The sequence below is a fragment of the Tachypleus tridentatus genome, chromosome 13, assembly GCF_004210375.1.
Source record: "Tachypleus tridentatus isolate NWPU-2018 chromosome 13, ASM421037v1, whole genome shotgun sequence".
Lineage (NCBI taxonomy): Eukaryota > Metazoa > Arthropoda > Merostomata > Xiphosura > Limulidae > Tachypleus > Tachypleus tridentatus.
The window spans coordinates 67,446,257-67,471,336 of NC_134837.1; the positions used below are offsets into that span (position 1 = coordinate 67,446,257).

Below are 25,080 nucleotides of genomic sequence, written 5' to 3' on the forward strand. Positions count from 1 at the left end.
ATAAACATCAAATGACTTTCCTCAACAATACCAAGTAACTTTACCCTAATAACACCAAGTGATTACCCTAACAACATCAAGTGGCTTTACCTTAATAACATCAAATCACTTTACCAAAACAAAACCAAGTGTCTTTACTCTTACAAAACCAAGTGACTTTACCACAACAGCACCAAGTGGCTTCATTCTATCAAAAACCAAGTGATTTTACCCTAACAATATCAGCTGGCTTGACCTTAAAAACATCATGTGACTTTAACCTTATGAAAATTGTCACTTCACCCTAAAAAAATTAAGTTGCTTTAAATCTATCAATACAAAGTCACTCTACCCTAACAATATCAAGAGGCTTTACTCTTATTAACATCATGTCACTTTTCCTTAACAACTCAAGTGACTTTATTCCTATCAACATCAAGTCTCTTTTCCCAACAACATGAAGCCACTTTTCTCTAATAATATCAAGTCACTTTAACCATACCCACACCAAGTGACTTTATCCTATCAAAATTATGATTCTTTACTCTAACAACATCAAGTCACTTTACCACTGTCAACACCAAGCCTCTTTACCCTAACAACAAGTTACTTCACCTCTTTAAACATCAAGTCACTTTACTCCTATCAACATCAAGTTACTTTACCTCTGTTATCTTCAAGCCTCATTACCCTAACAATATCAAGTCTCTTTACCCTAAGAACATCCAGTGACTCTACCACTGTCAACACCAAGCCTCATTACACTAACAGCCTCAGGTGACTTTACCCTAACAGCATCAAGCCAGTTTACCGCTGTCATCTCCAAGTTTCATTATCCCAACAACCTCAAGTGATTTCACACTAACATCAAATCTTTCACCCCTTTCAATATCAAGTCTCTTAACCCTATGAACATCAAGTGGCTTCACCCTATTAACATCAGGTGATTTTTCCATAACAACATAAGTCTCTTTACCTTAACAATATCAAGTCACTTATCAAAATCAAGTCTTTACCCCAACAACGTCAATTTACGTTACTTTAACAACAACAAGTGGCTTTACCCTAACAACATCAAGTGACTTTACTTCTATCAAAACCAAGTCTCCATATTTTATCAATATTAATGCACTTTAACCCTAAAAATAAAGTTTTTAAAAACAACACGCAACAAATTCATTCTAAAGTAAACGTAAGCAACACTTACCGATTATAAAGCCCCACGCAGTTGTAAATGTATGGACAATGGTGGTCAAAATGCAGGATACACCGGTTACAGACGCGGCAATGTTTAGCCCTCAGTGGACGAACAGTTCGGCAAGTGTGGCACAAACGAAAAACTGGACTGCGATCTTGACGCCATTTTTTTAAGTTTGTTATCTGGCGTATTGTTTGGTGATACTCTTTAGTGTTTCGTGGTAGGTACCCGGGATCGAGACTGTGGGCTGCTATCAGGCTTGCCCACATAGCGGCATTTGTTGTTAAAAAAAAGGTATGAATATTGGGATGGTCATCCCAAGTTAGAGGGACACACTGAAAAAAGACAAATAAGTCCTTTATTTCCATCCGTATTTGAGAAAACTGTAATTACAGTCTGGTATTGAAGTTAGTTTTTATCTTTGACATATTTCAGTCAAACTCTTTCAATGTCTTCTATTCTGCCGTGCATTCGTTCTAAGAGACTAGTCATGAAGCCATGTTCGTCTAAGTGACCAGTTATATGAGCAAGTGTTTACTCTATGTGATCAGTCATATGAATGTTCATTCTAAGTGGCCTTTCATATGAAGAGTGTGCTTGTTATAAGTGACCAGTCACGGGAGACAAGAGTTTGGTCTAAGTAGTCAGTCATATAAAACAAGTGTTTGTTCTAAGTGACGAGTCACGTGAAACTAGGGTTTCCAACATGTATTTTGTTACTGTACACTTTGTTAAGTTTCATATTTTCGTGGATCACACTAGAACTATTGCAAGTGTACTTTACGTAAATATTTCAGTTTTAGTTAACAGACTGAAAATATACTAAAAAGTCGTAGCAATTAATTTACATAAAAACTTTAATGATAATTTCATGGTACTTAACTTTATATCACAAATGATATAGTTGCATCTACTAATAGTATAATTACACCTATTCATAACCTTTAACTAAGTCTTAGAAGTTATTTATCACAATCATGTTTCCTTACACTTTCATATTTCGATAAACATCTTACCAAATTCAGAAACTGATGAGAATATGGAGGCTTAACCACACTTTTTAATAACCGCATCTGATTTTACCCTCGGAACTACTTCTTAGTATTGCCTAGACAGTGAACCACATTTCATAAGAACCGCGCCCAATTCAACCCTCGGAACTACTTTTCTAGTGTGACCTAGAAGGTTAGCCAAACTTCATAAGAGCCACGCCAACTGTCACTTTTGTAACTACTTTCTAGAGTGGAGTAGTGATCAGTGTGCCGGATTATGTATCTAAAGGTTCATGGTATGCTTCAGGTTGCTGCAAAATACCACTTCGTCATAAGAGTGACAGTCAAGTCCCCTTATACAATTAGAGTAGCCCAAGAGTTGGCGATTGGCTTCTGTTGATTTACACGATTTCCCAACTAACATTGTAACAAATCCCTTCCAAGGATCGAGAGAAAGGTATTCAACAAAGTTAGCAAACAGAGGTCGTTGTAACTCCAGTAGAGATGATTTCTTTCTTTCTCTCAACTTGAAACTCCTCTTTCATACATTCGATCTGATACAAAACGACATGTGTGACTTTTTCCTTTTCGTCTTCGTATTGCACTGGTGTGTCTGGGGACCAGACTGTGTTTGTACAGCCTCTTCTTTTCCAAAATACCCTGGTTTGTAACTTTTCCGCTTCCATGAAGAGCATTCTTCATCTTCTTCGACAGATTTTTTTGTCTTTTGACGAAATCCCTTAAATGTGAAAATGTGTCCTCACAGAAAAGTGATCAAATAATTCCCTAGTAATATATCTACATTACACTGTTAGACTTGAAGGTAACTTAACTGTAAGCTAAACACGTTGTCCATGTTCTTGTAAAGTATCATTAATGAACGTTTAAAACATATATTGTAAGGATACGGTTTTTACCCGAAAGAGGTACATTGGATAACCCCACAGGAAGACACTACACAGGAAGAAGAGAAGAGGCCCTTTACTGTTACCTGCGGGTCCAAAGACAATTTGCCTGAAACAAAATGGATCAAGAGTTAAAGAAATAAATCGTCTAACTGCAGTGGTGGCATTTTCAAGAAACTTTTACTTAAGTTATTGATTCGAAACGCAAAATTTCTTGACCTTCATAACAAATTACATCGAATACACTATTTATATACAGTATATACTACTTAAACCAAATATAGTTAATTTCATATATAGTGTTGACCACTTAAACCAAATACAATTACTTTAATATAATATTAGCCCACTTAAACCAAACTGTCACCCTTCGGTGAAAGTTTCTTGTATGTGGTGAGGAGACCTCCCAGAGAAGGTTCTGTTCTTTCAGTTTACCTCCTCTGGGATCTAAACATCCACCCACGTGTAAGCCGTGCGTGACGACCCGTGAAGGGGAGAAGAGGATCCTGTTGGTTGAGGGGTTCAACCATAACCCACCACTTTGGCCTTGAATTCCTGTAGACGGGAAGCCCCACGGTGAATTGGCTGGTCAATTTAGGCTAGGGTCAACCAAGCACCAGTGTTGGATGTTCTCAATGGATGTTATGGACATTGTATCTGATGCTGGTGTTTGGGTGTAGTGCTCACGAAACCCTGGCGTTGCTGCAGTGTCCTTGTTTGGCATTGTAGTGCGTCCCCTCGTAGAACTCCATGGTGGGTTGGGTCAGTGGGCACCAAAATATTCTTTCTTTATTATGGATTCCTCAAATAAAAATTTAAATAAAATAGTAAAAAAATAGTCCATAGGTAAACGACCACGTATTGCAGATCCTGAAGAGCAATTTTCAACATCTGTAACACCTGTATCACATTTTATTGTACTACATTCTCTTTCAGACAAATCTTTAGAGCAAATATCGGGCTTGCTGACTCTGACAAGTCAGTCAAAAAGCTTCGCTCTGGTGACATACTGGTGGAAATATCCTCTCCTAAACGCATTCGAAGGCAATTGAGGATATACCCATTGACGTTACTTTCCACGCTACTTTAAATTCGTCACGAGGAGTTATTGTTGAGAGGGTTTTGAAGAACATCCACAAGCCAGAGATCCTGGGTGGTATCTCCAACCAAGGAGTTTCTCCAGTGAGGCATATCTCCACTCGCAAAGATGGAATTATAATACCGACCAATGTCCTCATTTTAACATTTACATCATTGCATCCACTTGCTACCATCAAGGCGGGTTATCTTAATTGCAAGGTACTGCCATACATTCCAAACCCTCTCAGATGTTTCCAATGTCAGCAATTTGATCACTCGAAGACATCATATCGTGGTTCTTTGACACGTGCTCGTTGCAGTGGCAAGGGCCACGTTGCCTATGAGTGAGAAACAGACCCTCATTGTGTTAACTGTAATGGTCTCACTTATCCTACTTTCGTTCTTGCCCTAAGTGGGTGGAAGAAAAATAGGTACAGCGTTTAAAAACGATTAAAAACATTTCTCACCCTGAGGGTCGAAAGTTACTGTCCAGCACTTCACCTCGAACGTATCCTGCAATATTTCGTTCCACTGCTATAGTGGGAGTGCAAACAGATCTCTCTCTACATTCGAAAGCATCGTTCTCAAACCATATGAAAATTCGTTTGACCTCCACGGTTAATAAAGTTGATGAATCAATATCAATACCCATCTCTGTCCCGACCATTCATCCCAGCAAACCCCAAGATCCACATCCTATGGTTCAGGTTACAGGCATTTCCTCGGGTACATCTTCTTCTCCGGCCCCAAGATGCAAAACAATCATTGATTCATACCCACAGTCGCTGGAATCTTCTTCCAACAAAAGACACCTGCCAAATCGACCAAGGGCAGGATTCATGGAGGTCGCTAGACCTCCCTTGAATAAAGAAAATAAAGAAAAAGGACGTGGTCAAAAACAGAAAGGCTCTTCTCTCAATTCGCCTACACGTAAATAAAAATGACTACTTTGATACAATGGAACTGCCGAGGTTTACGTTCTAATCTGGATGACATAAAAGCACTGATTGATTCTTACAAACCTGCATGTCTTTTCATACAGGAAACATTTCTGAAACCTGCCGATACAGTCACCTTTCGACAGTTTTCTTTGTACAGAAATGACAGGTTGTGTGATGGATGAGTGCATGGAGGGATGGCACTGTCGGTCGACCAACATGTGCTCACCCTGTTTTTGCCACTCGACACACCCTTGGAGACTGCAGCCGCATGTGTTTCCTCGGGTCGTACCATCACTGCTGGCCCTGCATGGTCAGGTGGTTAAGGTGCTCGACTCGTAATCCGAAGGTTGCGTATTCGAATCCCAGTCGTACCAAACATGCTCGCCCTTTCAGCCGTGGGGCGTTAAAATGTGACGGTCAATCCCCCTATTCATTAGTAAAAGAATAGCCCAAGAGTTGGTGGTGGGTGGTGATGACTAGCTTCCTTCCCTCTAGTCTTTCACTGCTATATTAGGGATAGCTGGCGCAGATAGCTCTCTTGTAGCTTTGCGCGAAATTCAAGCCAAACCAAACTATAGCTGTTTTTCTCTCCTGGAAAGACTTATGATCAATCAGACCTTGATACTCTCATTTAACAGTTGCCGTCTCCCTTTTTAATCCTGGAGGTCTTTAATGGACGTAATCCTCTCTGGTAGGTCCTGATATTGATGGAAGGGATCGCTCAGATAATCGTTTACTGCTACTGTTCACTCAGTCTGCTCCCCTTCACTATTCTACCTCTTTTTATGGAGGGTTGACAGTAACCCACAAGGCAGTGGTAATTTTCCTATCATTTTGATAGAGACTGGCCGTGGTCGTTGGTAACTAACCCGCGTTCACCTGTGGAAGCTGGATCAAGCCAACTGGCCCTCTTTCACTGCTCTCACGGAACTTGATCATGCCATCGATAGACAACTGTGTGGCAGCAGTGGTTGACTTTATTATCTAGGCAGCTACTCCTAAATCTTTGACACGTTTCCACGATATCCTTGTCAGTGGTGAAATTCTGCCTGCTACATGGCACCAAAGGCTTAAAAATGGGCTTGGGATACCTGTTGTACGTATCCCACACTCTTAAACCGTATTCAGTAGGCCCGTGCTCATGTTCAGCATGTAAGAAGTCAAAGCCAAAAGGAATATTGGATTAAATTAAGAAACAGCATCTCTTCTACCACTAGTTCCAAAGTCAAAAAAGGACAAGATTCGGAAGGTCAGTTGGCAGTATAATTTTGTCTCGATTTATTTTTCCTCTCATGTGGCCAGGAAGTTGCTGATGCTCGGAGCATCGTCAGTACTCTTGGCAAAAGCTTTCACTGGGTATCTAGCACTTCTGCTTCATCTTCCACCTTCTTAGCCATCAAGACTCGGGCAGAGCGATCACCTCTTCCCTTTTGGGCTGATCGTCTATGTGACTATAACCGCCCCTTTACACTGATGGAACTCAAGCTCTGCCATTATCAGTCTGGCAGTATATAAGTCGGACCTGATGATATACACCACGAGATACGGCGCCATCTATCTTCCGCTTTTCTTGCTATTCTTCTGGTTGTTTTTAACGAGATCTAGCAAGATAATGTTCTTCCTCATGCATGACATCAGGCTATTGTCCTACCTATCTCTACCATCCTATTGCTTTGACGAGCTTTCTCTGTAAAACCTTAGAGAGGGTGGTTAATACTCGTCTTAGCTGGTTCCTCGAATCAAACAACCTTCTCTTACCCATCCAATATGGGTTCTGATGACAGTGATACACCATGGACCACCTGATTCTTTGACATTGAGAAGGCTTATGATACAACATGGAGGTATGCCATTTTGCGAGACCTCCATTTATATGGGTTACGTGGCCATTTGACCATTTTTATTTTTAAAAAAATTAATAGGCAGGCGATTTCAAGTTCATGTGGGTTTCACATTTTACCGTTCTTTTCTACAGGAGCTTGGAGTCTCTCAGAGCTGCATTTTGAGTGTCACACTTTTCAGTATAAAGATTAATGCCAAAACTGAATAACTCCCTCTCACTGTTGTAAACGGGCTTTGTGTTGATGACTTCCACATCTCATGTCAATTGTCGGGTATGAGGTCTATTGAGCAGCAGCTACAAGTTACCCTTAATCGTTTACTGAAGTGATCACACCAAATGATTTTAACTTCTCTTTCTTTAAAACCGTTTTTATGTACTTTTGCCGCCAATGGGGTATTCACCCCGATCCTGAACTCCGTGTCAGTGAAGTTGTGCTTCCTGTGATCCCTGAAACAAAGTTATTGGGGCTTATCTTTGACCATAAGCTGACCTTTATACCACATATCAAGCAGCTACGGGTCAACTGTACAAGTGCACTGAACATCCTCCGTGTCCTCTCTTCCACCACTTCGGGAGCAGATCGATGTTCTATGCTAAAGATATGTCGTGCTCTTATTCGAACGAGAAACTTGACTATGGATCTCTGGTCTGTATCTGCCAGGATCTGGGCTTTGAAAATGCTGGACCCTTTTCATCATCAGGGGCGTTGGCTCTGCACTGGGGCTTTCCACAGTTCCCCAGTCCAAAGTTTATACACAGATTCTCATGAACCACCTCTACACGTCTCTACTGTATGCTTCGAAACTTACCACAGCATCCCACCTGGGAATGAGTTTTCCTTCCTCAGTAGGCCATACCTTTTCAGAACAGACGATCTGTCAATGTTTTTTTAGACTAGACGAAACACAGTCAGTCAACAGCATCCATGATAGACTAAAGATAATACAGCCAATCAACAGCATCCATGATAGACTAGAGGTAAAACAGCCAGTCAACAGCACCCATAATAGACTAAAGGTAATACAGCCAGTTAACAGCACCCAGTGATAACTCCTAGTATGTTCTAGTGGAATTGAACTACTCATATAATATAACCACGACCCCAGAGTGTAGATACCTTTGTTTTATTGTGGGAAGGAAAGGGAAACGAAGAAAACACAGTCCAGCACGCTAGGCTCAAACCAAAATATGAAAAAGGAAATATTTCAGACGTGTATAGAACGAAAACTATATCTTTTGATTTAAATAAAGTCGTTCATTCAGTTAAAGAGGCACAGCTGAGAACAAGGTGTAGGAAGGCACTCTTTACTTTTTTAGAGGAATAAGGTGTTTAGGTGAGTTAAAAGAGGTTAATAAGTGGAAATATATGAAAAAAAAGAGGTTTAAGTATTGTTTCTTAGAGTTATCATGTATTAAATTATCAAAAAATGTGTAGTAATAATCCCCCAAATAACGCCATGGTGAATTTAATAGCTTACAAGTGAACATTTAGTGTTCAATCCCTTAAATGGGAAAAAAATTACCAATAGAGCAGCATTTTCCTTAACACCAAATACCCAACATAACCATTTATTAAAAAGTTTTAAATCATCAAAATATTTAGAGAACCATGATTAAAATCTATTATTTTAACACAATATTTATTAAACCCTCTCATGAAAAACAGGAATCTGATCTATTCAGTTCTTTAATAAAAATAATGAGACAAATTTTACAGTCCATTCTACTCAGTTCTTTCACACTCAGTCAAATTTTCCTGGACACAAGATTTAATGTTTATTCAACTAAGTTCTTTAAGCAAAGACAAACGTTCTTAGAGAAAGGATTTATGTTTATTCTGCTCAACTCTTGGAACATTCTGACAAACATTCCTGGAGGCTAAATTTAATATCCATTTTACACTGTCCAATATTTTTGGACACGAAATACAATGTCCATTCAACTGAATTCTTGAAACAATCAGAAAAACATACTTGGAAACAAGACTTAATGTACATTCTACTCGATTCTTTAAGTAAAGACAAACGTTATTGGAGACAACATAAATGCTCATTCTATGCAGTAGTTCAAATATTATCTTGTTGTGTTTACTAAATTACCTACAATAATACAAAATTCAGAACGCAAGATTTCGATTTCATTTGCTTCACTTTATACATTCACTCTGACCGAAATTGTTGAAATACAAAATATAAAATAAATTATTCACGTTTATCTAAAAACTGATCCAAAGAGATATAACTGTAAAAATCTAAGTACACATTACTACTGAGCGTTTGTCACAGAGTGCACAGAACTTGTACGTTATTGTAAACTATTTACCAAATATCTATACGGGGCAGCAGACTTTGTCTCTTCTGAAGTTCACGTTCAAGGTATTTCACTACTGCTGTATGTCGTCTGGCTTGAGCTATGTCTAGCGGTTTCCTTTTATGGTCATCCAACGGATCTATCTCCACACGGTCCTAAGATAGTACAAAATTAAAGAGTAACTGTTTGGCCTATATCTCAAAGCACATGGAACTGACTTGAATAAAACGTTAAATAATGTACAAGATAAACAATCCTCTGGAGAAAAATGTAACAAACTGCATGCATTCCTACTCTACTCTAACCTTCCATGACTAGGTTCACGATGACCAAAGAAGGTCGAAACGTTGTTCGCTCTTCTACGTAAAATATTTTCTCAACCCAAACGAACCGTTTTTGCATATATATTTCTCTACAAGTGGGTTTTCTCGACATCACTAACACTTTGGGAAATTTATTGATACAAAATGATTACTCTGGACCCCAACAGAACACACTGTGGTAAACTTACGGAGATGAAATGTTGACTTTAAAATATTATAATACAGATTTGTAGACTTACAGAGAAATAATCATTATATTACATCTCACCATGGAAAGTTTATAGAATCAGTAAAATGACATTTGAATGCATTAGGTCTAAGGCTACAGAGTTGATATGACGACCACAGGCTAATTATCTCACAATATAAGCTAACTTTGAACTTTGAACTCTAATGATTAAATTTACAGACTTGAAAAAATGACTTCAGACTCCAGTGCTCTCCCTATTTTAGGTTCAATATCACATGAAGGTACAGAAATAGTATGAAGATTTTATGCTCTGTTATGATTCTCTGTGTTAAACCTATATTGTTGGAAACATTAACTTATCATTCTATTAATGTTCTTCAGGTTGAGTTAAAAGAATTGATACAATAACTGTACAATACATAGTATTGTGGTTTTATATAACTGGTACAATAACTGTACAATACATAGTATTGTGACCGTACTCTTCATTGTAACTCATAGTAGTAATACAGATAATATTTTAAAATAGCTACTCTTGATTATAATTCAGCTGTAGATATTTAAAATTACACTGTGTAACAAAATTTTTACTTTTTCTTGTTCCTGGAAGAAAGTGTTATTTCCCAATAGCTTATACCTAAAGTGAATGGAAAAGACCTATTTTTCTCTTCAATCTTTGCTTTTGTGACCTGGGTAATGAAATTTTCAAATTTACCCATTTTCCAGAACATTCCAGGAAGATTCAGTGCTGAGTAGCTGATACAGAATTTTCTCGAACTTACAAGAATTTTCTAGAATGGTCTAGAACTTATGAGAATTTTCAAGAACCTTTTAGAATTTTCTAGAACTTTCCATAGTAATATATATACAGGGGCTCACCACTTCAGTTTAGTTCTAGCTACCTAAGTGATCACATAGACCTATTTAATTTTATCAGAAATGGCATCAAGAAGCTGCAGGCATTCTCCAGACGCATTCTGCTATGTATGTGGCCAATTTATCAAGACAAGAGCGAAAAGGTACTCTGTGACAGCATCTGCTAAAATGTGTGAAGCCTACAAAGCATATTTCGGCATGCCTGTCGGAAATCAAGACAAACTCTGGGCACCTCATTTTATCTGCTAGTACTGAAAAAAACAACTCTAGAAGATAAGATGGACAATTTTTGCTTGCTTGAATAGTAAGATTTTATATTATACAAATTTTAGACCTTTTAAAATTTAAATGTCTTTTTATTTATTTTTTTAAATTTCCAATAGTATATAAAAATATCACATATAAAATATTTTGCATGAACCTCTTACACATTAGTTGTGGATGAAATAAATTTATTCTTCATAATAACAATTTTATGTTGCTGTTTTGCAGGATGGTACAGAGGGAAAAAAGGGAGCAGTGAAGTTCGCTACTCCAAGAATTTAGCGTGAACCCACTGGCCACTCAAGCAATTGCAACTTCTGCATAGTGGACCCTTACAAACATCGGGCTGGCAAGAATGTATCTGCTATCATGTATCCGGACCTTCCATCTTCCATCGCCCCAGTGCCACACTGCCCTGAGCTCCATGTACCCACTCCGCCAGAAAGAAAGCAGTCTCGAAAACCTTCTCACTTCTAAACATTTTTGTATAACTTTATTATAAATACATGTAAATCTTGATTCATATGTTGTTTTATTCAAACCTTATATAAATGAAAATGTGCAAATTTGCCCGTTTTTACATAAAAAGTAGGTCAATTTCTAAATTTCATTACCCAGGTCACAAAAGCAAAGCTTGAAGGAAATAATGGCCATTTTATGCACTTTTACAACATAAGCAATTAAGAAATAACACATACTATCCAGAAACAAAATTTGTATTAGATGTCAATGACATTATTTAAATTGTAAGATATAGCCTTTCATAATAAAGAAGACATAATTACCATTCTTCCAGAAAACAGTTCCAGGTTTAAAACGATACTTTAACGTAGAGATTATATAGTACAGTAAATTATTCACTGTATCTGAAAGAAGGCAATCTTCTATGGGAATGAATGCATTTTAAGCCTAACTCGGATTTTTGCGTTCCACTTTGAACTTTTGAGGCTAACACAACATTTACATTGAATCAATTTTTATAACGGTAGTGATAACATAAAAAAAAAACAACAGAACCTCTGAATCTAGTGAGAACTACTTATACACAGAAGATTTCATTATCTTGTTAACCACACAGGGTTAGTTAGATTATAGTGCCTGTTTTTAACATGAGAGTCAAGTCGCGTCAAATTCGTCCAATGTTAACATCTTAATGGTTAATATTAGTAAGGTTTTTGTACACACATTTCAAATTCGGAACCTGTTATTGTCAAAAGTAATTACCTTGTATTAGAAACAGATAACTACCATGCACCAAAAACTTGTAATTACTATGTACAAAAAACTGGTGACTACAGTGTGTCAGGAACTGATAATTAGCATACATCAAGAACTGGTAACTACAGTGTGTCAGGAACTGATAATTAGCATGCATCAAGAACTGGTAACTACAGTGTGTCAGGAACTGGTAACTACAGTATCAGAAACTGGTAATTAGCATAATGTAACAAGAACTGGTAACTACGGTGCATCAGAAATTGATAACTACAGTGTGTCAGGAACTGATGATTAGCATGTATTAAGAACTGGTAACCACAGTGTGTCAGGAACTGGTAACGACAGTGTGTTAGGAACTGGTAACTAGAATGTATGAAAATACTTCAAACAAGACGAGGCTAATAGTCTGTAGTCTGACAAGTTGTAGCTGATTAATAGTTACACAGGGTTGCAGCCTGACTAGAAACTGGTAGAAGTGATATTCTTTGATAAAAATATATTTCAACAGAGATCTTTAGACATGTTAAAATTACTTCTATAAAATATAGTATGAACGACGATACTAAACAATACCTTTTCACACAAGTCACGAACAGCAATCAAATTTCCATTAGCACTGGCTAAGTGAAGAGGAGTCTGACCCAGAATATCTCTGTGTTCAGGATCAGCACCAGAGTAAATCAGTAATCTCATCATTTCAGGGTAGCCTGTTCAGAGTAAAGCATCTTTATTGGTTGTATTCCATATAAAAAAACCAAACAATATTGTGTGTGACAAAGAATAAACAGCATAATATGTTGTAAAATCAACAATGCTATGTTTTAAAAATACAATAATATTATGCCATAAAGATAACAATATCATATGTTATAAATGGTCAAAAATATGAAATAGAAGCCCTTTTTACCTGAACGCTTTCGAAAGGTGGGCCTTTCTTATTCAGAAGCAGTATTATATGTTATAAATGGTGAATATTATGTTATAGTTATTAACAATGTTATATACTATAAACAAGTAAACAGTATTTCATATCATTTTATGATATTCAAAAACATTGTGTTATAAAGTAATACCTTATAAAATGTTAACAATGATATATGTTTTCAATAGCCACCACTGTATAACTTAATTACAGGAACGGTTCCACTGTTATGGTGAACAATAGCAAGTCATAACTCAAATATTAATCTATAAATGTTTCAGAGAGAAACGATAATTACATTTTCTGTTATATAGAAATCAGTGTTACGTTGTTAGGAAGACATTTCTCCAATTTCTATGAAAAGCCTTGGCCACGTGCGCCGAGTACTTCTCATGCAATGATGACGTGTGCTAACCCAGTTTGTATGAAATATACTACAGCGTTTCATATATTTATTTTTGTGAGTCATTACTTTCTAAGGTCAAGGTGTCACGTGATTATATTGTTACGCAACGAATGTAATCTTGTTACATGTGGTTATAGTGCTGTAACCTATAGCAATATGACGTATTCAGTCTGCAGTTTCTCACTCGCCAGATTTAAATAGAAAGTATCGACGTGTACGAGAAAGTCGAATAAATATTCTCGTTTGGAAAGAAAATACCTGATATACTGAACCTCTACAGAGCGGATAAAATAAAAGAATGTATCTCTCCGGAAAACACACCTAGTCCGTTACCCAAAGTGGAAAGAGTTTGCGACCGACACGTTCTCCCTTCCATTCACACACGCGTTAGAGTCCCGCTAGCCTATTTTCGTTTTTTGTTTGTTTCCTTTCTTTGATGATCGCACCTCATTATACAACTGTTTTTTTCAAAACTATGTATACTTATATAAATAACACTTTTGTATCAGAGGAAATTTGCTGGAAATGTCTATTTATAGAGATAATTATGGAACCATTACACACTTCAGAAATTATTCCATTTTGGATATAAAAGACCTGACTATAGATTTGTCAGGTACAACGTGGAGTGTTGTTTAAAAGATTTTCCACATGCAGTATTCTAATATCCACCACCTTTAACCACTTGTCTCTGTAGTTTACTTACTAACTCATACTCCACTACAATTCATTATTTAGCTTTACGGTTTTGTGTATTTAACCCAGCCTTCTTCCGGTACCAGTTTTGTGTATTTAACCCAGCCTTCTTCCGGTACCAGTTTTGTGTATTTAACCCAGCCTTCTTCCGGTACCAGTTTTGTGTATTTAACCCAGTCTTCTTCCGGTACCAGTTTTGTGTATTTTACCCAGCCTTCTTCCGGTACCAGTTTTGTGTATTTAACCCAGCCTTCTTCCGGTACCAGTTTTGTGTATTTAATCCAGTCTTCTTCCGGAACCAGTTTTGTGTATTTAACCCAGCCTTCTTCCGGTACCAGTTTTGTGTATTTAACCCAGTCTTCTTCCGGAACCAGTTTTGTGTATTTAACCCAGCCTTCTTCCGGTACCAGTTTTGTGTATTTAACCCAGCCTTCTTCCGGTACCAGTTTTGTGTATTTAACCCAGCCTTCTTAAGGTACCAGTTTTGTGTATTTAACCCAGCCTTCTTCACGTACCAGTTTTGTGTATTTAACCCAGCCTTCTTCCGGTACCTTATTATTCCCACATCATATTTCATTACTTTTCCCTTTCTATTTTCAAAATATTTTCACTGAAGCAAGTTGATAAGTGGACATTTGTTTTGTTTTTATAATTCAGTGGTAATATATATTGTTATTATCATATTAGTTTTGTCGGTTCTTTCTTCACTTGTGCAATACCCTAAAGCATTGTTATTACACTATAAAATTGGTTACAATAGATTATAAATCATCACTGGTCATAATCTTGATTTCTTGGAACTTAATGTTGAGGATCCCACAGTAAGGAGGGAACATATACAAATGTATAGCAGTATCATTCATGCTTGCATCCTTTTTGGTACTGCCATTCCTGTATCATTTTACACTTACCAAATGTTTACACTATTGGTCTTGTGAAGTTTCTTCCTGTGACTGAAACTTAGTGTATTGTATGAATGTATGTAATAGAAATTAATATTATGTGTATTCATTACATTTTACTCCTTCACTTCATATATAATATAGAAGTTGGCTCCCTAAAGGCATCGATTGTACAATGTACAAAGCATTGAGTATCTACATTTTATTATGATCTAATGTTCATCTCTTATTGGCTGGTAATTCCTGTTTCACCCTGTATTTAAGTTTTTAAAGGAACATAATATTTCTGTAAGAAAGCTAACTTCAAGGGTAATGATACCATGGTTAACACTAGAATTAAGATTTTTAACTTATACTACTTCTCGTAAAATACTTTCCTGTAATACTAGAGCCCCTGCGAAAAGTTCACACATTTTGTGGCTAGCGTGGGAAAATACAAATAAAGACAAAGTTAAGTTCCCAGTTCTACACTCTTGGCAACACTGTTCAATGGTATGGAACTCTCGCATGTTCTAAAACATTTAATAATAACATTAAATTCTCCGATGAGGCTGTAACTCAACTTTAGCAGTTACTGGTAACCACTTAAAAGTAACAGATAGAATATGGCAGCCATTTCTCCCTCGGTCTATATACTACCCTTTAATTATACCACTCCAATGGGCCCCCCCACTGGTACAGCGGTAAGTCTCCGGATTTACAACGCTTAAAATCAGGGGTTCTATTCCCCTCGGTGGACTCAGAAGATAGTCCGAAGTGGTTTTGCTTTCAGAAAACACACATACATTCACTACAGTGATAATGAAACTAATAGGATATAACGATTACATCAATATAGTGAATGCCACTTACGTGATTATAGCTCTCACATATCAGTTTATTAACGGTGAAACAAGATAATTATGACTATTATATATTAATTTATTAAACGTGTAACTACGTGATTGTGACTGTCATATATTAATTTATTAAATGCGAAACTACGTGATTGTGACTGCCATGTATTATTATATCGACTATGTGACTACGTGACTGTAACTATTATACATTCATTTATTAAGAAATACATAATAAACGTTTCTCTCGGTACAAGCCACTAAATATTATTAAACTGGTTTCATTCTTCAAATAATGTATGTACCAACTTAGATAACCTATCTCAAACTTCACTGTGTCACTGAAAGCTTCAAATATCTTGGATATACTATAACATCAAATGCAAAGAGTGACACAGAAATAAAGAAAAGAATTGCAATGTCCAAGGATACTTTCAATAAAATGAAGTCCATATTCACAAACAGGAACATAACAAATATCACTAAAATTAACACCTTGAAATCATATGTATGGTCTGTTCTCTTATATGGCTGTGAGAGCTGGACACTGAACAAAGATACAGAGAAGAGATTAGAAGCTGCTGAAATGTGGTTCCTTAGAAGGATGCTAAAAATATCATGAACTGAAAGAAAAACAAATGTAGAAGTCATGGAACTGGCAGGATACAAAAGGTCCCTCATGAAAACTATAAGAAAGAGACAAATGGAATTTCTAGGACACATCTGTAGGAAGAATGGGATAGAGAAACAGATGCTATGTGGAGAAATAGAAGGGAGGAAAAGCAGAGGGTGTGAAAGAACTAAATATATCGACAGCCTCAATAACTATGTCACCAAGAACTCAATGAGCAACATCGAGTTGATAAGGATGATTGACAACAGAGAAATCTGGCATGCCATGGTCGTCAATGTCTGCCGCAGATTTGACACATGAAGAAGAAGAAGAAGATGGTTGAAAACACGATTGTTATAGCTACAGTAAACATTGTTGCTAAAATACAAAATCAGTTAGGCGTACTAACAATCATAAACAATTCAGTATATTGAAAACACTAGTTTTAATGAACTTTCACAGAGAGTCATTGAAGTGAAATATTTAATCTCTAAGAAACTGTAAAACTCCTCAACGATTCAATATTTCGTACATTTTAAAATAGCTATATCAGAGCAAAGGAATATAAAATTAATTAGACAAAGTAATGATTCCAAGTAAAACAGTCTGTTACAAATATTAAATATTCTCAAAAATACAGGAAGCTTTCTGGTACAACATATTTATAAAATCTAATCATAAAGATGTGCTCAAATTTGATATCCTTTGAACCTAATGGTATTGGAAAAAAGAAAAGAAAAAAGAATACTGATCAATTTTGAGGACCAGAATCATCTAGAAAAAGACTTGCAACAGGTTATACATTGCAGGCCAGTTGTCAAGATGGGTGGTCATTCAGGTAGAGTTCTAAAAACTAAATTACTCAGAACATTCATAGTAATGTCTGTCGGAACTAAATGTTTTAAGTAATACATATCTTAAACTAAGATCAACAATATATTCTATAAAAAAACAGTACCAGAGCTCCATAATACACTTTGATATTAAAATAATCAATATATTTTGTGTCAGGTTCTACCACAGACCTATAATACACTTTGATATTAAAGTAATCAATACATTCTGTTCCACGTTGTACCACAGATCTATATTATACTTTTATATTAAAGTAATTAATATATTCTGTTTCAGATTGTACAACACATCTATAATACACTTCGATATTAAAGTAATAATATATTCTGTTTCAGGTTGCACCACAGATCTATAACACACTTTGATATTAAAGCAATAGATTCTGCTCTAACTTGTACCGCAGATACATTATACACTTTGATAACGGTATTTAGATCAATAATACATTCTGGTACAGATATGACCACACTCTACACTGCACTCCTATAATGATACTGTCGACTAGTTTGTTTTTTGAATACAGTTTCTTTATCATATCCACATTCTGGACTATATTACTTGTAAAATAAGTTTATTCACTGTATAATGTGGATTAAATATTTATTAAATGTTCCTATTATTTCAGATTTGGTAACTATGATATAGTGATTCTTCTGTGAACCTCACGGTGAAAGTGATAGCTTTTAAAGCTGATAATAATAATAACCAGATTTTGATAGCCGTGGTAAGCCAAGAACAAATAACTTATTACACAGCTTTGAGCTTAATTTCAAATAAACAAACTGATTTTTTCCATTTGTTTGATTTTTGCTATGGAAAACATCTCCGTACTGGAACATTTAACGCATCAAACACTAATTTGTTTTTTTAGCTGTGACGAATTCAGAGTTATTACATTTCGGAGAGTTACAAACTTTCTAATACCTACAGCAGAAAAAAATTATTTTGTTCGAAAATAGTTTATAGAAGAAGATCGAACACATTCTGCAATTGGATTGGGGGTCATCTGTTCATAACACCGATACAATTATGAAAACGAGGAAAGGAAAATGAAACTAAATAATAAAATATTTAAAAACCTCATTGTACATTAGGCTTAAACTTGAATCCATATTCTCCCTACTTTCATCAAGATAAATGAGCAGCCCGCAACGTTCAAACTGTACAAGTTTATCGAGTCATTAGTTCTCCAGTCACGCCATTAACGTTTTTATTTAAAGTGTCTGGCAGGTAGTCTGGATTTTGTACTCGAAATTTGAAACGTCGTGTTGAAAAAATTAAGTTGCTAATAATATTCGTCCCCCGCTGGTACAGCGGTAAGTCTACAAATTTAAAATGCTAAAATCAAGGATTCGATTCCCCTCGGTGTACTCAGCAAATAGTCCGATGTGGCTTTGCTATAACAAAACACACACACACACCATCATACTGATAGAGTAACTGAAACGTGAACTTCCCTGTCATATTCACAGAGTAACTGAAACAACCAAAGCTAAACTTCAGTCTAAAATGCAGTAACACCTTCAATATTAATAAGAGCAGTTAAATACGCCCACTTGTATGTGCTCCGGCCAATCATACTCTGCTTTATATCTATACGGAATTTATTACATTAAAAAATACAGTACTGGTTATTCTATTCTGAGGTCGGAATTTAAAGAGCATGTTTCTAGATACAACTAATAAGTTATCAGCATGAGTTAACTGTTTATATAAAGTACTTACTTAAGAACATACTAAAGTCAACTATATAATAGAACTATCATCACTTTCAACACACACTAACGACAGAGTGTTTGTACCCCTGCGTCGTGAGTAGTTTCTTCTCATAACTTAAAAAGTATCATGATTAGGATAATGAAAGTATAGTATGTTACAAATATTATACCAACACACATCTGCATTATTTGTTATGTAAATTGAACGACAAATAAACTGTTTATAAACAAATAATCAAACATAGGAGGGGCAGAAAGTGTTTGTGGGTCTATTTAATGGTCAGTTGTGTAGCCTTTCAGGTGAATTACTTGGCGCAATCTCTCCTCATAGCCCTCCATGATCGTTTGACAGTAATCGACTGGTATTTTCTTCCATTCTTCTTTACAGAAGGCCTCCAACCCTTGCAAGTTTTTCGGATGACGCTGATGAACCTTGGTCTTCAACTCATTTCAAACGTTTTTAATTGGGTTGAAATCGGGTGACTGCGATGGCTACTCCAGAACGCTTATATGGTTCCTCTGCAACCAGGATTGCACATATTTCGATGTGTGTTTAGGATAATTGTCGTGCTGGAAGATCCAAGCGCCCAAGCCGCAAGTCCAAGCATCATTCTTGATACAAGTGCCTAATATATCAACGTACTCTTCGTTTTTCATGATTCCGTTAACGCAGTGAAGGCTGCCTACACCAGAAGAGCTGAAGAAACCCCATAGCATGATCGAGCTGCCTCCGTGTTTAACTGTAGGGACGGTATTCTTTGGAAGATTTCATTCCCTCTTCTTACGGAATATATAACGAACATTATTTTGCTCAAAAAAACTCAATTTTAGTCTCGTCTGACCAAAGAATACTCTACCAATAGGTATGCTCTCTTGCATATCTCAATCGTGCTTCTAAGTGAACAGGCTTTAAATATGGAGTTCTACGAGGACGGCATGCTTTGAACCCAGAAGAGCGTAACATGTTCGTAACTGTAGAGGTGCTTACTTCAACCCCAGTTTCCCTTACTAGTTTCTGTATGTCATTACGTGTTAAACGAGGGTTCCTACTAACTTCTCTGAGAATCTTCCTCTTAGTTCTTTCTGGAATTTTGGTGGAGCGTCTGGAACGAGGGAGGTTAGCAGTTGATCCTGTAAGCTTAAACTTGGCAATTATGCTTTGAACAGTAGATTTTGGCACAGTAAGTTGTGTAGCAATACCAGAAAGAGACACACGAGACTTGTATTTTACAATAATTCGTTTTTTTAAATCACTGGACAGTTGTTTCCTGTTCGCCATGATGACGAAGAAGATAATGACGGAGACGGCGCTAAGTTGCCGGAAATACATTTTTTGCTGGCTAAATTCCAATAATTATGAACCCAGTGTCTAGTTCTGGAATGGTATAATGTAGTTTATTCACCAAACTAAACAAACTTTTTACGGGAATATCAGTTTTTGTCACATGTTCTGAACTGTACGACACTTTCTGCTCCTATTTTTGGTTATTTGTTTATAAACAGTTTATTTGTCGTTTAATTTACATAAAAATATATGTAGATGTATGTTAGTATAATATTTATAATATATCATACTTCTATTAGCCTAATCGTGATACTTTTTAAGTTATGAGCAAAAAAAACCACTCGGATACGAACACTTTCTGTCGTAACTGTATGTTCAAGCACGTTTATATATAATACGATCTCCTCCTTCAGTATACTTGTATTCACTTGAAGTTAACTGTAGTAATATGCAACTGCAGAATTGGATCGATCAGTTCCACAGCTTCCATCAGATTGAAAACAACTAATCTTCAGGTTACTTCAATGTACCAAGGTGTAAATGTAGAAATAAGAATATCAGTTCCAGTTTCCATCAGATTCATTGCACTTGTCTTCATGTATAGTTTATTTCAGTGATATTTAAATGTAGAAGTGAATCTGCCTTTTCCACAAACCCCTTAACAAGCACACATTTTTATGAAACTGTAGTATCGTGGGTTATATTGTCGTTTTATCTTGTTTTTCTACGATATAAGAGCTATCTCGTTTCTTTCTATGCTGTATATGGGTTATATCGATTTTGCCTTGTACAATATGAGGGTTATGTCGTTTCTTTTCTGTACGGTATATGAGTTATATCGGTTTTATCTGGTATAAAATAATAGTTGTGTCGTTTTTATTCTGTTTTTATGGATAAGATTTAGATTACAAATACAGTTTTAGTGTGAATTATTCATAAGACAGATATACCAATTTAAATTACTGCACAATATATCAATATGGATTCAATACTTGACTAGAAACTTTATTAACCAGCACTTAGGTGTTTTAAAAAGGTGTGTAATAACGTATACATAAGACTATTTCTTCATTTAACGCATGACAAAATCTCCACTGTAATGTTTTTAACGGCACTAAAACCAACGTCATTCATTACGCTTTCAATAATCGATATGATCCCATACAGAAGGGTTTATGTAGCTGATCGAAGAAACACAGCAACTTTCACAGGATATGAGGAACACAGGAACTTGGGGACATTACAGCTTTCGTGGGTAATCAATAAAATCGAACCTTGTGACATCGAACACCCTTTGTAATTTCAAGGAAAGCGTATTACAGAGAAAGGGAGATACGTTGCTTTCTATGCGTTCTAAAAATCGATAAAATCGACTACAAAAGAGAATGGAATTTTTAAATTTTTCCTTACTTCAAGGAGATAATAACATACGTTGTCGCTCACTTGCGTAAGAGTCTAATCGATAACACTTTTTCAGGAATTCAATTTGAAGTTTCAGAAAAGCTACACAACTCAAGATATCTTATCCCCCTAGTGGGTAAAGATAGCACTTAGTTTTTTCAAATCAATGAGCAAAACAGAGATAGCCTAAACTACAGCATGTATATAAACCATCAGATATCCTTATAATGTAATTAGTGTTTCTTCGTCGAATACCTAGGTGCGGCATAGTAGCTAGCTTCCTGTGCGCTGTAAGAGGGAAAGCCAGTGTCTCGCTATTCGATTATGCAAGGGAAGCCTGAAAGTAAAAGGTGTTGACCAAAGGACTTCCCACTAGGCTAACAATACAAGGTTAGAGACAGCAAACATTAGAGCTGCCATTAAACAAACACATCATTAGTCGGTAATCTTTTGATTTTGTGAATGTTTATTTTCATACTTTAATGAGATCTTATTTTGTATTTTTATATAATATCCTTACTTTATATTATATCACATCCTTACTTTATTTTACATCACATCCTTACTTTATTTTACATCACATCCTTACTTTATATTATATCACATCCTTACTTTACGTTATATCACATCCTTACTTTACGTTATATCACATCCTTACTTTCACTTGAGCAAGTTACAAACTGTTAAATAACATAGACGCAACGAGCACATGCATTTCTCACGGTAATTAATAGCAGAAACCTATTTTACTGGTAATAACTCTATCCTTTCTGTCAGTTTGTATAGTACCTCGAAACATATAGTAAGGAATCTTTCTGTTTATCCTGTTTATTTAAATAGTTATCTCTCTGTTTGTCTATCTAGCTACCAGTCTATTTCTGTTTATCCTGTTTGTTTAAATACTTATCTATCTGTTTGTATATCTAGCTATCAGTGTTTTTCTGTTTGTCTAATTCTTCGTCTTTCTCTCTGGTTGTCTATACAGCAGTGTATCTATTTATCTGATTGTTTGTATCTAGTTACTCGTCTGTCTGTCTCATTACTTAGCATCTCTTTATCCACTGAACTGTCTCTTCATCTGTTATTGTTTCTAGTTATTTAGGTGTATATATGTCTGAGAGTGTATGTAGTTGTGCGCGTTTTCTATCTGTTTGTCTTTTTGCCTTCATATCTGTTTATCTGTCTCCCTGTCTCTTTGTTTATTTATGTTTATGTGAAACTACTTAACTGTTTATCCCTTTGTCTATGCATGTGTATTTTAACTATCTGTTTATTTATCTCTCTATCTCTAACTTTGTAGCTCTGTATAACAAACTGTTTAGCTGTCTATTCCTATATATGCAGAGATGTCAACTATTTCAAATGACTGAGCATAATTATTGTAGACATAGCCCGTATCAGGCATGCCAATGACATTTATGAAAAAAGGAGGAAAAAGTATATAGCCTGGCGCCACAGCGAGGCGCAAGGGGGGTCCGGGGGCATGCCCCCCCGGGAAATTTTTAAAAAATGGATGCTATTTGGTGTGATTTGGTGCAATCTGGGACATAATTTCTTTATGTTTTTTGACATTGCAATGTTGGAAAAGTACACAATATATATCATATAAAATAACAAAAGGAAATAAAAAGACTAAATCAAACTAATAAAAACTATAACTTTCATTTACAGTTTTAGCAGATTGATTTATTCTTTAATTTGCATTCATTTTAGAAGATATATCAAAATATCTAAAATTAACAAATAAAATAAAAAGTAAATAAATGAAATTTAAGATTGTTTATTTGCTATTTATTCAGTTTAATTTTTTTCTAAATCAAAATTATTAGTAATATGAGTTAATAAAGCCAAAATAACTCAGTAAATATTTCAAATACAAATCATTTCATTATTATCCTTTTTGTCATCAATAACATCATCATCATCAACTACTGGTATGTTGCCAATTAAATGTTTTACAGTCATTGCCAATAACTACTTCTCTGCTGCATATGTTCCATACAATTTTCAAATCACATAAAATTACTCTTTTGACTAATCATGACTACCTACAGTTCAAATTGTTCATCTATGCAATCTTGTCATTATACTACTGGTACCTTAATGTCAGTGAATTTTCCATTCTTTCACAAATTGACAATACAAACTAAAACAGCATATGAAGGAAAGCTATGACATTGCTTAAAAATTCAACTACTGATATGGTTCAATATTAAACTACTGATATCAGTGATATGCCTCAGAAATTAAATTTTGTACAGTCACTGACATCAACAACTACTACTCTGCTACATGTATTCCATTAAAATTTCAAATTACTTAAAATTACTCTACATGACTACCTACAGTAAAACTTGTTCATCTATACAATCTTGTCAGTAAATTACTGGTACCTCAATATCAGTACATTTTTCATTCTTTCACAATACAAACTGAAACAGCAAATCAAGGAAAGCTTTGACATTGCTTCAAAATAAAATTAATGATATGCTTTAAAATAAACCACTGGCACTGTATGCTGCAGATAATAATAAAATGTTTTTCAGTCACTGATATCAACTTCTGCTCTGCTGCATAAATTACAGTCAAATTTCAAACCACTTAATTTCCTTTAATCAATCTTGGCTACTTTCCTCTTTTTCGAGACAAGGGTTTCCAGTGCTCTCTTCCGAGCTTTTTTCTCTCCTTCTCTGAATGGGCAGCTCTCTGTGCCTCTGCGGCTTTCTGGACTTTTTCTTTAGCCAAGGTGGCTGGGCCAGATTTCACAGAACCATAGGCCTCAAACCTTTCTGCCCTTTTCTTCTGATTCTCCCTCAGCTTTGAGGTATACTTTGAAGCTGCTGATCTAATGTCCTTACACATTCTCTTGTCTACAGGATCAAAATGAACATCTTTCCTTTTAAACATTTCAATCGCTGTTGTTTCTTTGGAGCGTAGAGAATATTTTATCGTCTGGTATGCACACGATACCAGACCACGAGACCTGCAACGAGACGAAACGAGACTGCCTCCAAGATGGCGGTCAGATTTTTTTTTTCTGCAATAAACATTGAAAAAATACGATTTCTCCTCAAAAACCACCTACCCGGCCCCCAAATCGCTCATATTTTCTCCTCGAATTTACACGAATCTCGTGGGTGATCGTTGGCCGTTTGAAAACCGCGGAAATCCGCGTTTCAGCGGAAAAATGGCACGCATGCCGTACAGATATCGTACAACCACTGGATACAGTTTTGAGTCCTCCATGTCTGTGGATCCATCTGTGACTAAACTGTAAACACTGTTAGTAAGTATGCCTGAAATCATTTTGTCATCTTCACAACCCAA

General features: G+C 36.0%; 1 protein-coding gene across 7 annotated transcripts in view; it reads right to left on the reverse strand.

The window, feature by feature from the left end:
- LOC143236945 (uncharacterized) overlaps positions 1–25,080 on the reverse strand; it is a 61,730-nt gene that overhangs the window by 20,779 nt on the left and 15,871 nt on the right. For all 7 annotated transcript variants that reach the window (XR_013019818.1, XR_013019816.1, XR_013019817.1 and 4 more), the window contains exons 4-7: positions 12,693–12,826; positions 9,261–9,403; positions 3,087–3,183; positions 1,187–1,512 (exon numbers count right to left, since the gene is read on the reverse strand). Coding sequence is in view for 4 of the 7 variants with exons in the window: in XM_076475658.1 (XP_076331773.1) it covers positions 1,187–1,512; positions 3,087–3,183; positions 9,261–9,403; positions 12,693–12,826 (700 nt within the window). In the remaining 3 variants the exon portion in view is untranslated. The remainder of the gene's footprint in view (positions 1–1,186; positions 1,513–3,086; positions 3,184–9,260; positions 9,404–12,692; positions 12,827–25,080) is intronic.